Source organism: Amblyomma americanum, chromosome 9, assembly GCF_052857255.1.
Source record: "Amblyomma americanum isolate KBUSLIRL-KWMA chromosome 9, ASM5285725v1, whole genome shotgun sequence".
In the NCBI taxonomy this organism is placed as follows: Eukaryota; Metazoa; Arthropoda; class Arachnida; order Ixodida; family Ixodidae; genus Amblyomma; species Amblyomma americanum.
This window is the reverse complement of record NC_135505.1, coordinates 84432988-84448622: the sequence shown is the minus strand read 5'-3', so window position 1 is coordinate 84448622 and position 15635 is coordinate 84432988. Positions and strand designations below refer to the sequence as shown.

At 45.8% G+C, this 15635-nt stretch overlaps 1 protein-coding gene across 1 annotated transcript in view; it reads right to left on the bottom strand.

Annotated features, from left to right (window-relative positions):
• The window catches only part of LOC144105561 (venom metalloproteinase antarease TserMP_A-like), a 77794-nt gene that overhangs the window by 25911 nt on the left and 36248 nt on the right, over positions 1-15635 (bottom strand). The window contains exons 6-8 of the mRNA XM_077638679.1: positions 8149-8220; positions 7925-8052; positions 7770-7825 (exon numbers count right to left, since the gene is read on the bottom strand). Coding sequence (XP_077494805.1) covers positions 7770-7825; positions 7925-8052; positions 8149-8220 — 256 coding nt within the window. The remainder of the gene's footprint in view (positions 1-7769; positions 7826-7924; positions 8053-8148; positions 8221-15635) is intronic.

The following is a 15635-nucleotide window of genomic DNA, read 5'->3' as shown; positions in this document are numbered from 1 at the left end:
ACGCTCAGCTAAAACTGCCTATTTTACCGGCGCGCCAGCATCGAGCAATCAGTGGGCGTTCTGCTGCTGTGGCTTGCGGAGCGGGTCTTTCAAGCACTCCCTATAGCGCACGACCTGGCGCGTACTCGTGCCATGCGCTCGGAGATGTGTACCGATTTTTTTGGCTCGTGGGGGGAGGCGCTCAGCGCGCAGGCGCACACGGCGCGTAGAAAGCAGAAGCAGGCGAAGAAAGGGGCACTTTTAGCAGATAAAGCACTGAGCCATCATCCTAATTCGGCAAGAACCTCCTAGGAACGGTCGTAGAACGCGCAGCGCGTTCCTGCTACGCACTTCGAGCTTTTTTCTTTTCATGACAAGGTAGGCTGCGCAGTGCATTTATATGCATTAAGGTTCCTCAAACAGCGACACGCAGGTTCAGCACGCCTTGGTTTGGTACTTTGATTTTCTGATTTATTTAATTCAAATTCACCTGCGGTTATAAACTTGGAAAATTGCGTGAGGCGGGTATGTTTCATAACTAGGAGTCAAGGAAGGGAGGAACCTAATAAAATACAAACGTAAACGCAATTATACAATTTAAACTTCATTAAGTAATGCACGCAAGAGAACGGTATCATACTGACACAGAAAGTTACAAAAGATTAGAGAAGTGGCAAAGCACGTATTAAACTTTCTCATCCTGAACGTTTTTTACATCTGGTATAAGTGCATGAAAGTGCTAAATTTTTAGAAATATTTTTGGGTTACGTAAGCGGGCAATTTACACTGGGCTAGCAAATATTACTAAATGAGCAATGTCAACTATTTAAAAGCATCCGTTCGACAAAATTCTTGTTCAAAGCTTTAACTGTTATGTATTCGACATGAAGTCAGAATTCATCGTTAATGTGGCAGTGTTTACGCATGATGACTGTGGATTAGTTTTTGCAATAATCAGTGAAGCCTGATATCCTTATCTGAGTGCATATTTGTTAGCGATAAGAATATCTCCGAGTTAGTTAATATATGAAAGGCGCGCATTCACTACATGCGCCTTTATTCACGGTTAAACCTTGAGCCGTCCTGGCGGAGTGAAGAGGAAGCGTCGTGGAAGAGGAAGCCGTTCTGAACGGCTGTGTGTTGAAATGCATCTAGCTGGAAACAGCGCATCGGCCGTTCGCCGAGGTCTCCCGACACATGAAGTTGCCACGGACTCGTACAAAGTTGGCCTCTTTCGACTACCTACCGGTAATGTCCTCAACACCGTCTTTCCGCATGCTAATCTCAAGGGCCGCCCATACCGTGCTCCCGATTACCGAGACGCGCTCGCGTAGATTGTACACCTCCGTGAGATTCTGTTTACTGGCCAGTACCAAATGAGCCACGTTTGGATGGTTACCTACGAGAGCAGTTTCTCAAAACATAAGCTTATTGACAAAGCAGAGTTCCACGTGAAAGGCCTAAAATGAATCGTGTTTGACCCGGACACCGAAAACATGAAGCTTAAGCTTCTTTGGCAACCACGCTATATGGAGCACCGGAGGATTTTGGAAGCTTTGGGGAATTTTGGAACTGTACAAACTATCAAGCGCGAGAAGTGGCGGTGCCTCGGAATGGAGCAGACGGAAAGAGCGAACCGTGAAATCCCGCTCACGCTTAAGGACGGAGTCTCAGCAAGCACAATACCTCACACGTTCAACGTGTTCGGGGTACAAGCTTTAGTTGCGATCCCAGACAAGCCTCCGCTTTGTCTTCGTTGTAACCGTGTGGGCCATGTACGGCGTCAGTGTCGTACGCCTCGATGCACCCAGTGCCGACGCTTCGGGCACAGAGTAGCCAACTGTGTTTTCAGTTATGCTGACAGGTTACGCCAAGGCAACTGGGCACACAAGGTTGAAGTGGTCTCAGAGCACATTAGGGATGTGTCAGATGTTGTGGAAGCGTCGGGTGAACTGAGTCATGTGCTCCAGTCAGAAGATGGACCAAAGGCTTCTGCACCAAATAACGGCAAGGGTCCACCTTCAAGTACGGACAAACAGGATTCCCCGTCTCCAGACCCAAACCCACAGGTCACGGGTCTGCCCGGGGCTGCTACTTTGAGTCCTGTGTTTGCTGTTTAGGAGCCACCTGTCACCAAAAGATCACGAGAGCAGAACACCCCGGCTGAAGAGTCAGTGTAGGCGGTTCAGCTAGTGAATGGGCGACATGCCTCCTGCGCCGCCGATGCCCCTTCGTCGCCGGAGTGCAGCAATGTGTCGCCTGAAGTGTCAGCTTCTAGTGCGTTCGGTGCTCCGTCGGCTGTCACCGTGGTTGTGAGCGACATGGTCCACTCGGCTTCATTGGCCGAAGCCTTGGCTTTCTCAGAAGTGGCGATGGACAACAGCGCATCTTTGAAGAGTCCTGCAGATGATAAGTTGTGTGTCGATGGCGATGAGCAGGAGGCACCTGTTGTGGCACTGGGAAGTGCTACCTCAACGAAGGGCGATGTCTGCCCTAAAGGCCGCCGATTTGCATGCCGGCCACACCAGTACAGGGGATTACCTTCAATAAGACAAGCACCAAAAACGGCGGGCGTCACAGCATTTTAGGCAGCTAACCTTAACATTAGGGGTTTGCGTAATCGTCGAAGACAACATCAGTTACGGCATCTTTTTAAAAAAAAGGGGTGTCAGTGTGGCAGCCATCCAGGAAACCAAGCTGTCCTCTGATGAGGAGACTGAAGCTGCTGTCGAGCCTTTTTTTGTCAGAATTCAATGTTATCGTTAGAGGCTTATCAAGTGATTGCATGCTATTTCTGGCCAACACACTGGAGATTACTGCCCTATCGTGTGGCACAGATGATGACGGGCGACTTATCTGCTGTGACCTCACAATTTAGGATGTACAGTGGTGAATTCTTTGTGTTTATGGCCCTGTAAAGCAGCGTGATTGAAGGCCATTTTTTCCGGTCACCATACGACCATTTGTCCACGAATCGTAAAATTATGCTGTTGGGTGATTTCAATTGTGTTTGTAGGGATGAAGACGGAGCAGTGTTAAGTTAGCGATATGATCCTAGTGCTGCTTTACTTACTGATTTGTCATGCGAATACAACCTGGTGGATGTTGGGCAAGATAAGAGACATAACATTCATTTCACTCATTTTCAGTGCTCCTCTAGTGCTCGGCTTGACTGGACTTACGTTTCAGCATACATATTATCTAGTGTTTTTGGTTACTAGGTGCCAATATTCTTCAGTGATCACTGAATGGTGTCTCTTCAGATAGGGAGGTACAGTCTACACATACTCCATCCTCGATGGTACCTGTGGAAGCTTAATAGGTGCCTGCTCTTCAAACGGGCCGTATCTACACGCTTGAAGGACACGTGGTCACGCGGTGGTCTCTGTTATGCAAAAATGGGACTTGTTAAATCAAGAAACAAGAAAAATTGCTATTGAAGCCTCAGCAAGAATCGCGTTTTCTGTGAAACATCACCTTCGAGAGCTCGGCCGCACTTTGGTTGAGCTAATGAGTTAGGATTAGCCCAGATGCCTATGTGGCAGATATGGCTGCCGTAAAAGCAGAGCTTCAGCAGTTTGAAACCGAAAGATACAAAGGGGCCTTGATAAGATCTAGGACCCTTAGGTTTCTGGATGAGCAATCATCTCGTCGGGTCCTGAGTGATGAAAGGCAGACTGCACTAGCTAAAGAAATACACGAAATTCTGTATAGTGGTTCCACATACAGCGATGTTCCTGGTATTATTGATGCTTTATTCTACTATTATCGGAAGCTGTTTGGTGGTTGTGCGTGCGCAAATGTAACATCAGATTACAGCCACTTATTCGAAGCCTTGCCCCGACTTGATGATTAGCAGCGTGCTGTAGTGGAGGGGCCAATCACTTAGGACGAAATCAAATCTGCCATTTCTCACCTGACGGCACATAAATCTTCTGGGGCCGGATGGCACTACTACCGAGTTCTATAAAACATTTTCCGATTGCCTAGCGCCTGTCTTGAAGGAGGTTTTCTAGGCTTCTTACTATGCTGGTTGTTTGCTCCTTACTTTTATTCTGGGCATACTATATTAATTCCAAAGTGCACAGGTTCAAATGGGTTGAAAAGAGTTGAAGGATATCGTCCAATTTCTCTCTCTAATGTAGATTAGAAACTTTTTGCAAAGGCTCTTTGCAATCGTCTGCAGCTAGTTGTCGCTCACTTAATAGGCCCGCATCAGGTCGGCGGTATCAGAGGCCGCAGCATCCAAACCCATATTCATATTGCACGTTCAGAAGTGGACACCGTATCAGATGCGATCAACCAAGCAGCTCGAATTCAGATTGACCTTGCCGAGGCTTTTGATAAAGTTCGTCACGATTTCTTGTTTGCGGTCTTAGAGGACGCAAATATTAGAGATGTTTTACTAAGGGGCATAAGATTGTGCTATAAATAGTCCTATACAAGGCTAATTGTTAACCAAGCGGTAACCAAACCTATTCCATTGGAATTATCGGTTCGCCAAGGCTGCCCATTATCGCCTTTGTTCTTTGCCCTATATCTTGAACACCTTTGCCTCAGTATTATTAACTGCACATTTATCCGTCGTTTCTCCTTGCCGCAGTGTGAAATTAAGATTTTAGCCTCTGCAGTTGATGTCGCCCTCTTTTGTTCTGACAAAGCGATTGTGCCTGAGGCATTGCATTTGACTGAACAGTTTTCCGAGGTATCAGGTGCGGATCTTAATCTAGATAAATCCAAGGGGTTTTGGTTGGTTCATTGGCGACAACGCCAAGTCATTATGGTGGCATTAGCTGGGATTGCGGGACCCTTCACTACCTCGGGGTTCCTGTTCAGTAAATTCTCAACAATGACGCCTACTGGGATTCACAGATAGTCTCTATGAAGCGACAAACCCAGGCTTGGATGGGTAGGGAACTGTCTGTGTTTGCTCGGGCTCAAGTCTGCAACATTTTTTATTTGCAAAACTTGCCTATGTGTTGCAGGTTCTCTACTGTGCGACGAATGAAGTGCAGGCGACGCACAGAATATTTGCTACATTCGCATGGTGTTGCCAGTGGGAACGCATGCGTCGCGATAACCTATTTCTTTCTCTAGAGTTGGTGGAGTCGGCTTTGTTCAATAATTTCTGCATGAAGTCGTTTCGCGTTTTTTTCTTTTTCAAATCTTCAAATCAACCTTTTTTAGTAGCTGTGCTTATTAGGCGTCTCAGTGCTCCATTGCCTTTCCTATTCGCTCCGACGGGACACACTCGTGAGAATTCTTTATAGGGATTCCTTAAGGAAGCTGCTGACACTTTTAATTTCCTCACTCTGCGCTCTTTGTTAGACTACCTGTACAGCCTCTCCAGAAGGCATATGACTCAGGCACTTACAGAGTATTTGTTCCCTTTACCGTTGTATCCGCAATCTTTTCTGGAGTTCCTTGACACCAGTGTTTTAAAACGTGTTAGGCGAATGTGCATTTCTTCTGCCGCAAAAACATTCTTTTTAAACTGCACACATCTATGCTGCCTCTGAAGATATAGCTTCATCCTAAGCAGATGCTTGCGCCATGGACGATGAATTGGCGCCTGTGCAATACAACAGAGACAATTAACCATTGTTTTATTTTGTGCATTGATGCTAAATTCTTCTAAAACATTTTTGAATAAACAAATACAACCTTTGTTCGTAAAGTTTCGAGAATGATTTATTTACTTCTCTATAAATGATTCCCCTAAACAACTGTTGGCGCATATGTGTAGCGCCATCTTTTCCGGCTAACCTGAGCTATTTATGTTAATTAATATGGCAGCCTCTAGATGACACTACAAGTAAACAGACACGTTGTTACTAGTCGTATGCGCATTCTATTGTGAGTGAATATGGAGAGATAGACGTCCACCTCGATCAGCGTGTAAACAAAATTCTTTGTGAAGCTTGGCAAGACAGCCACACAGATGTATCAGCTCCTTCGTGACTTTTACGGCAATGAGACTTTATCGCGGACGCGAGTTTTCGAGTGGCACAAGAGGCTCGTTTCGAGGAGACCGTCGTCGGAAGACAGCACAAGGAAGGGGCACCCTTCCACCTCATGGAATGAAAACAACGCAGCTCGGATCAGAGAAATCATACAGCAAGACTGCACCATTACAGTCCGCATGCGATCAGATGCTCTCAACATTAGTAAGACAACACGCCACCAAATTTTGAGTGGGAACTTGGGGAAACGAAAGCTGAATGCCAGACTTGTGCTGCACTCACTCACATCAGAAGGACACGCGGGCATTAGTGAGCGCTGATTTGCTCTACGAGGCAGAGAAGGATGCTGCATCCGTCGACAGCATCATTGCTGAAGACGAAACATGGTGTTTTCATCTCGATCCTCAAAGAGGCAGGACGCCGAATGGCGGTCCACAAGCTCTATGGCGCCGAGAAAGGTGCGGCGACAGAAGACCAAAACGAAGACGACGCTGACGGTTTTTTCGATGCCAGAGGTGTCATACACCACAAGTTTGTCCCAAAAAGGCAGACAGTGAATCAGCAGTTTTATATCCGCGTGCTCCAAGACACGCGCGAGACACTAAGACGCCGTCGCCCTGTCTTATGGTCATCTGGACACTGGGGCCTTCTCCACGAAAGCGTAAAGCCACGCACTGCTTTCAGCGTCACCAAATTTCTCGCCAAGCAAAGCACTACTGTACTTCCCCATCCGCTATACTCGCCTGAGCTCTCTCCATGCGATTTTTTCCTGTTTCCTCGTCTGAAGAGAGCTCTGAAAGGTCGCTGGATAGAGAGAGTAGTGGCAATTCAAGACGCGATGACAAAGGAGCTGACAGCCTTGAAAAAAGAAGCGTTTTCCAACTGTTAGCTGTGTATAGACTGCAAGGGAGACTATTTTGAAGGGGTGCTGCACAAATGACTTCAATGTTAAATGTATTTTTTTAACGGGCTCAGTCTCGGGGTGACCACGTGACTGGTAACGTGACCAGTCACGTTATTGGTCACGTGTTGCGGATTCCAGAGGATGCGCAGCCAGGCGAGGCGCGCGCGGCAGCGGCGGCTACGGCGCGCCAGCTGTACGCCGTGTGACGTCACTGCTCCTCGCGCATGCGCAGCACGGCTCTCCAGGAGCCACACGAATTTGCTCAACCTCGGCCAGTGAAGCTTACGCCACAATAAATCTGAGGAACTGTTCTTAACTACTAGGAATTTGAGTAGATATGGGTGATCTGGTAACCACAAAGCCGATTTTTCTAGTTGAGGGCGGCCAAGAGTTAAGTGTGCCAATTTTCGGGTAGAAACTGATGTGCGATGAACACTTCTTTTCTGGCAGCCTAACGTGTGGGATGATTCAGCGGCAACTGTATGGATATATTTTCCCTAAGAAACACCCGAAAACAGATGGAGACGAAACTACTTAAAAGAAAATAAGCGCGTTTGCTTAAATGCTTTACGCGCATAATTTAACGTCGAATTGGAATGCTCTACGTTCACATGACACTGCAGTTATTTGCGCTTACGGTCATGCGCCTTGACATGCAGTACTTAAGTTTTATATTCAAAGACCAGCGGAATTGCGACATAGACAGCGGTTGAGCGGAATTACAACGAATTATGAAGTCTTCGATGAACGATCGGATTGATTTGAAAGGCGAAAGGGCAGCTAGCCCGACTAACGCCAAGGCTACTAGCGTTAATTCACCGGGTTAAAAGTGGATTTCTAAATTGATTTCTGCTCATATAATGTGAGCGTAATTCTAGGATAGAGAGTGCAACTAATAGTTGCAAAACAGAACACTTACTTACCTAACCCAGCACTGCTGATATTGCCAGTTTTCTTGTCGTCTATAACCACGTCGTATCTGTAAGGCGATGAAAAGGAAGTTGAGAGCAAATTTTTACTGGCAATAACTTTGCTATTATAGACGACGTAGTTAGAATTCAAGGAAAGATTTGGTTACCCTGTGATGTAAAACAGAATGTCTGTGTGTTTAAACTTCGCAGTGTTGTTGCCGGCGTAGTATCTTAATTGAAGAATCGTCTGAGTGTCGTGCACGTAACCGTACGGCCCACGTCGAAATGTCTCCGCCTAGGTAAATGAATGAGATCAATGTCGCCTCACTATCCATGGTGCACACGTGGAACGAGTCGTGGAACAGTGGAAGGGAGCTTTTGAAATGATTACCGAAGTCTTCTCCACTCCCACAAGCAGCAGTCGAACTCTGGGCATGGTCAGCTTTTTGAAGCGCAAATTTACCTGAAAAAGATTGTAAAGCAGTATTTAGGCGTTGTCACAAAACGAGCCATGTTCATGCATAAACGACTTTGTGCGATGCTGTTACAGAGCGCAGGCAATTTGAACAGCGCTGTCGCGACAAGATATGGTAATTAATGGTAAAGCCTACAGCATGATTCTGCGTCAATTTGACAATGCGAGCTGACGTAGCCTCTAAACCCTTCGCCGAGGTGAAACCAAAAGCTTGACCGCTGGCGCGGCGGCTCATTGTTTATAGTGCTAGGTTGCTGATAGGAAAGACACGGGTTTGATTCCTGCAGCGGCGTTCACCTTTAATCATCATCATCATCATCAGCCTGACTCCACCCCCTGCAGGGCAAAGGCCTCTCTCATGTTTGTCCAATTACCCCTGTTCTTTGCCAGCTGCGCCCACCGTGCGCCTGCAATGTTTTTTTTTATCTGCCCACGTAGCCTTTCCCGCTCCCTGCTATGGTTGCCTTCCCTTGGAATCCACTCCGTTACCCTTAAGGATCAGCGGTTTTCTTGCCTGCGTATCACATGCCCTGCCCAAGCCCATTTATTCCTATTTATTTCGACTAGGATGCCATTCACCCACGTTTGTTCTCTGACCCACTGTGCCCGCTTGTGGTCTTTTAAAGTTACACCTATCATTTTTCATTCCAAGGCTAAACCCTTTTCCTTAGCCTCCGTGCTTCTGCCCCATAGGTTAGTACCGGTAAGATAAAGCTGTTTTACACTTTTCTCTTGAGAAATATGGTTAAACTGCCATTCATCATCAGAGAGAACCTGCCATACGCGCTCCACCCAATTCTTTTCCTTCAAATTACTTCCCTCTCAAGATCCGGATCAGCTTTCACTATCTGTCCTAAGCAGAAGTCTTTCTTTACCACTTCCTGCACGTTGCTGCCAAATGTGAACAGCTGTTCCCTTGCTAGACGGTTGAACATTACTTTGGTTTGCTGCATGCTAATTTTTAGACCCAGCGTTCTGCTCTGCCTGTCTAACTCATTGATCATGATTTGCAGTTCACCTCTTTAGTGACTCAGCAAGGCAATGTCATCAGTGAAACTAAGAATATTTAGGTATTTTCCATTAACTCTTGTCCCCAACTTTTCCCAATTCAGGCTTCGGAATAGCTCCTGCAAACAGGCAGTGAATAGCAGGTGGTCACATTTCAACAGAGGCGAAATGCTAGAGTGCTAGAGGACCATGTCCTCTGGGATATCAATGCATGCTAAAAAATCGCAGCTGGCCAGAATTATCCGAAGCGACCCACTACTGCGTTCCTAATAGCTTGAGTCGCTTTGAGACATTAATCTGCACAAGTAATAAACCAAGAACTTGAGCGCATGGTCGCACGCCAACACTCAAACTCTTGGTTTGGTGTTAGGTACAGCACTGAGAGACAGGAAGAAGGCAGAGTGGGTCAAGGAACGAACGTAGGTTAATGGCATCCTTGTCGAAATCAGGCGTTTGCAATTTGTATTAAGTTGATAGATGTGGTACTGGAATAATACTACCTAGGACACACAGTGACCGCTGATTCAAATCACGAGAGTGAAATAACTAGCCAACTAAACATGGGTTTTAATTTAAAGACAACGCAGCGAATTATTGCAGCGTTAGGAGAAAGGTAGATGGCAGAGTGGGGCAGGGAACTAACGCCGGTTAGTGATACCCTAGACGAAATCCAGAGGAAGAAATGGGCTTGTGCTGGGCATCTAATCTTAAGGCTAGATAACCGATGGTCCTTAAGGGTAAGGTACTGGATTTCAAGTGAAGTTAAGCGTAGCAGGGGCAGCAGAATGTTAGGTGGGCAGAGGAAATTATAAAGTTTGCAGAGATAGGGTGGCTGCAGCTGGTACAGGGCAGGGTTAGTTGGAGGGCTATGGGAGAGGCATTTGCCCTTCAGTAGGCGTAGTTAGGCTGACGATGAAAACTTGGCAATAATGTGCCTTTAGTTATGCTCCACTTTTAACTAGTGCGCAGCCTCGCGGAAGGAAAAGCTGGTGTCGCTCTTCCTTTCTTGCGTATTACTTGTTAGGTAAGTGTCCTTTCCGCTCTTCAGATTTTTCAAGTGCCTATTTTCCTAAGAAAGCGGTGTAGAAGTTGGCGAACTCAGCGTAAGAACAAATGAAAAATTGTATTAGAAGCAAGCATGCTTTTTGCCTTTTACTCCCTCGTTAATTCTAAATTTACGAGTAGGTTTGACAATTTTCTACTGTTTTGTTTTCTCGTCGCCTGCCTTTGCCCCTACTAATATGTGTAGTCCTTGCTGTAGGATAGAAGAGAGGGCCACGGCATTCATTTTGAAATAAAATTTTAGTGGCTCTACTGAGCATATTCTAAGAACGTAAAATACTGTCAGTTCTTTCCTTTATACGCGTGAGCTAGTGTGAACATTCTTGAATATGTTTGATTAGGCAAAAGGTTAATCATGGGTCAATCACTAAGACAACGTAAAGCTAGTTTGGTGATCAACGTCATTACAACATTGATCGCCAAACTAGACTGACACATGATGTCCTGCAGATTTTTTGAGCTTTGGGGAATATGAAAAATTATTTCAGTTCACACAGTACAAGCTTCGAATGAAACGGCTTAAGTGTAGTACGAAACGTAGCTTGCTTGACCTTGCAGGCTTCGACACTTCAATAACAACTTAGAAATCTACAAAATATCAGGCTCCATCCGGCATTGAACTATAGTTCTGAAAGACCGGAGCACTTCGCCCTATTTTCGAAGGCTGTAATTAGGCCCACCTGTCAAACCTTCATAACAGCACTTTCACTAACCGGCACTTCTCTGAATTACGGCCAGCAGACTGCCCTGTATGGAAGTGTTGACTCATTTAAATCAGTTAAGAGCGGAGCGCTTTGGACCACCAGGGCGCGGATCCGTTTTATGGCCTGAGAAATGATAGCGATTTTTATCATGATAGACGCCAAGTGCGGTTCAGACAACGCCGCTCTGCATGCTGATTGCCAAGACACATTTTATAGACCCTGGCGCATCGTTGCAACAGAGTGTGCCCGGGGTCAGTTGCGTTTGAGCTGCGTCGCGGGTGTATCAGGAGCTGTTCAGTGTTTTTTTGACGACCTGTGTGCTGTGAATTTTGTGGGAGCTTTTGCACCGATTTGTCGGTCTTGATGCTCCTGCCTTGCTTCTATACCTTAAACACGCGCCACGCAAAAATGATTGCGTGTGCCAATCCTTCCTGTAATTCGACACGCTGATTCTCTCTTTAGGCGAACTGCCACTCGCTAGCGACGACAGCGGCTTCTTGTACATGGCTGGCTTCACGGGTCGTGTAGAGGCGGGTAAAGAATGGTTGGTTTGGTTTATGAATGTTGAACGTCCCAAAAAGACTCAGGCTACGAGGGACGCCGTAGTGAAGGGCTCTGGAAATTTCGACCACCTGGGGATCTTTAACGTGCACTGACATCCCACAGCAAACGGGCCTCTAGAATTTTGCCTCCATCGAAATTCGACCGTCGTGGCCGGGATCAAACCAGCGTCTTTTGAGCCAACAGCCGAGCTCCATAACCACTCAGCCACTGCGGTTGCAGAGATAAAGATAGAAACAGTGGTTACATGCGAAACATCACACCGCTTATCTCAAAAGTAAGCTGTCCCTACAGTACCAATTTCAGAGTAGGTTGCCGAGCTGTTTCTCATGAAGGAGTGCATGGAATCTGCCGCTAACATCTTGCTTAGAAGAAACCCGCTCGCTAACCGAGAGGTTGCAGTTCTGCCTGGCTTTTTGCGGTCCTCCTCCTAAATTGACATAACAAAACGTGGAATAACCGCGGCATACAAAGGACGAATTCACGGTTACTGCCCGCCCTGTCTTGCGTGTCTTCTTCTTGTGTCCGTATACCATAGCGCTGTGTTCATCTGTTGAAGTAAATTATACATCCTAGCGCTAAACATCGAATATGACAGAGAAGAAGACAAGACAGGCACTATCCTTGAAATCAAGGTTTACTGACGCGAAAAAAGAATTATGTACATACAGGAAATCGGGAAAAAACCCGGACATGCTCACACGAGACTATTGAACACTGGAATTTCGCGCTGTTGTGGTACGATAGAAGGAGTGCTGACTCATGTGTCGCTGGCTAACAGAAAAGTTAAGTATCTCTATAAACTACATAAATCAGCAAGAATTACGTCAGCCGAAAGGACATAAATGGCGGACCACACCATGCGGCGCTCGTTATTTCGAGCAGCAGGCATTGCCATATCCGTATTGGCTAACAGCGTGACCACACGTTTACAGCGGACGCCACGGGCAAACACCCCGTTGCACAGGCCGTAAAAACGACGCGCTTGTTCCAGACCGGCACTGGGGCCTCTTAATATTCTTCTTAGGCAGCAGCGGTAGCGGAAGCATGGTCCAAAAGTTTCTGCGCCTCAACGCATTCGCAATTCATTGCAGATATAGCCGTCGTGCAAGTATACCGGACGAACAACGTTGTCCAACGCGATCACCACTTTTGTCACCACTGCATTGAAGGCCACGTGAACGAATCGTCATCGAGCCCTGTCTACAAAATCAACGGCCCGGATTCCGATATCTTTAGATCATGGGCAGCAGCGGTAGCGGAAGCATGGTCCAACGTTCCTGTGCCTAAACACATACCGCAATTCATTGCGTGTTTGTGAAATACTTCGCCTCATTTCACGTGGTATTAGTTCGAACACTGCTGGCCTGGACGTCTTTTCTTGTTCGATTTTTTGGCCATAACTTGCTAAAAGTGTGCTATGCCCTATAGGTGCTCGTCCGGCCATGAAGTATTTGATGCAGACGACTTGATGATGACATGTTCAGTATGTCACTTGCCGTTCCATCTTGGCAAGTGCAGTGGCATATCTAAACAGTCGTGTCGAGCAATGAAATAATCAACTAGAAAAAACAAAAATGTATATCTTCCAAGCCTTCTACTAGTGAACATGAAATACAAAATCCGTCTGCAAATATACAGGAAGAACTTTCGGAAATCAGCAGAAAGCTTTCCCTAATTCCAGCACTCGAAGAAAAATTGGATAAGTTGATAAACTTGCACGAAACTGTAACAAGTATTGAGAAATCCGTTCAGCATTTGTCGGATAATTATCACGACATAAGAAGTACACAAAACAGGCACAACCAGGAAATTAGCGACTTGCGTCGGCGGGTAGAGGCTATGGAAAATTCACCAGTACTGAAAGCAGTACCCGAACAATACAACAAAAGATAAATGATCTAGAGCATTACAGTCGGCTGCAAAATATTGAAATCCACGGTATTAAGCCACAAGAAGATGAGGACCTCTTGCAAGAAGTAAATAAAAATAGCTGAGCACCTTGAGGTCGCAGAAGTGCCCAAAATGGCATTGAAGGATTGCACAGACTGTCCTTTAAACCTGGCAGGCCAGATGTGGTAACTGTCAGATTTGCGCCACGAACTCTCAGATCAAAGTGATTTGAAAGAAGGAAGCAATTGCAGACTAAGAAACCTGGAGTCATATTCTTTGACAACCTGACGGCAACCAAGAAGCAACTGCGCTGGCTCGCAAAACGTAAAGCGAAAGAAAATGGGTATCAGTATGTTTGGATTTCAGAAGGGCGAGACTTCGTGTGCAATTGCCCTGGTGCACCTGCTGTCAGGATCTCAAACGAAGATGACCCCGAACAAATTGTCTAGCGCTCAGTTTATGTCCAGTGCGGCATAGAAATCAAATCATGGCCACTTAAACGACTGAATCCTTTAACAGACTGCATAACAGTGATAACTGGTTGCGTGGGAAGCACCTTTTTGTCTTGTATATGAACGCGAGAAGTCTCTGAAACAGACATATGGAAATTGAAACTATCTGTCTCTCAAGGCGTATGCTTTTGACTTTTTGGTTTTTTCAGAAACCTGGTATTCTGATAGCTGATAGGTACTCAGTTTTTAAGATTCTAGAGACGCTTCCGTTAATCGCTCGGAAAGACGCGGTGGGGACGTTACCCTTTATGTTCGGGAGCATCATCTGTTTGAATGTTTTCCAGATTTTACATGCGTGAACAATGATTTGGAAACAGTTGCAATTGTTTGCCGTAATGTACTCATTCTTGCAGTTAACCGCCATCCCCATGGCATCCTTGATAGTTTTCTTAGCTTTGTTTAAAGACTGCTGTTTCTTGCAAATGTAAAAAAAATGGCATGTAGTTGTTGTCGCGCGACTTCAATGTTGACTTGTTTTCAGCTGAACAACCGAAATGCCAACTTCAAGAGGTTATGGTTGCAAATAGTGGCGAAAACCTAATTTCCGGGACCACTAGAGTAACTGCGCATTCAAATACGTTGATTGATCTGTGTTTTACGAAGAATCCAAAGCATACAACTTCGTCCGGTGTCCTGTGTTCTCTTAATACTGACCACCTATCGATATCTGCTGCACTTCCCATAGATGAAAATTCTTAGAGTATACAATACACTAGCAGACATATTAATCACCATAGTCTCAGTTTGTTCACGTCTTTAGTTGCTAGCTCACAATAAGTAAATGTGTACTCTGAAAGTGATTCCCTGAGTCATACGATGCATTCAATTCCACACTACAGCATTGCTACAATGTTGCCTTTCCCTTATCAATTGTGGTTCAATACAAAAAGCCCTGAAACCATGGATAACTAAGGATCTTTATAAGCGCATCAAGCGAAAGGAAAAAAGTTTTTAGTCTGTTGCTAAAAACACGTGACGTTCAAACACTGCATGAATTTAAGCGCTTCAGAAACAGGTTAAATTCAGAATTAAAAAAATTATTAATTATTAATTGGTTTTTGGGGAAAGGAAATGGCGCAGTATCTGTCTCATATATCGTTGGACACCTGAACCGCGCCGTAAGGAAAGGGATAGAGGAGGGAGTGAAAGAAGAAAGGAAGAAGAGGTGCCGTAGTGGAGGGCTCCGGAATAATTTCGACCACCTGGGGATCTTTAACGTGCACTGACATCGCAGAGCACACGGGCGCCTTAGCGTTTTTCCTCCATATAAACGCAGCCGCCGCGGTCGGGTTCGAACCCGGGAACTCCGGATCAGTAGTCGAGCGCCCTAACCACTGAGCCACCGCGGCGGTCCAAGCCAAATTCGGGTTATTTCAACGTAAGCTTAAGAACTTAGCGCGAAATAGCGGCAGAACATGGAAAGTTTTTCGAGTGTTTACCAACGCCCCCACCGCAGACATACCGTCTGAACTACAAATAAATAGAAAAAATATTCTCGCGAATCATTTAGCTAGTCTGTTTAATAAGTATTCCATAAATGTCGGAGCTCCAATGACCGTGCCCGATAACCAACCAGAGTGTAGCCCTTTACATTATATTAATGATGTAGTAAATGACAGTGTATTCCTTGCTCCTACATCCCATGATGAAGTTGTTTCTTTGT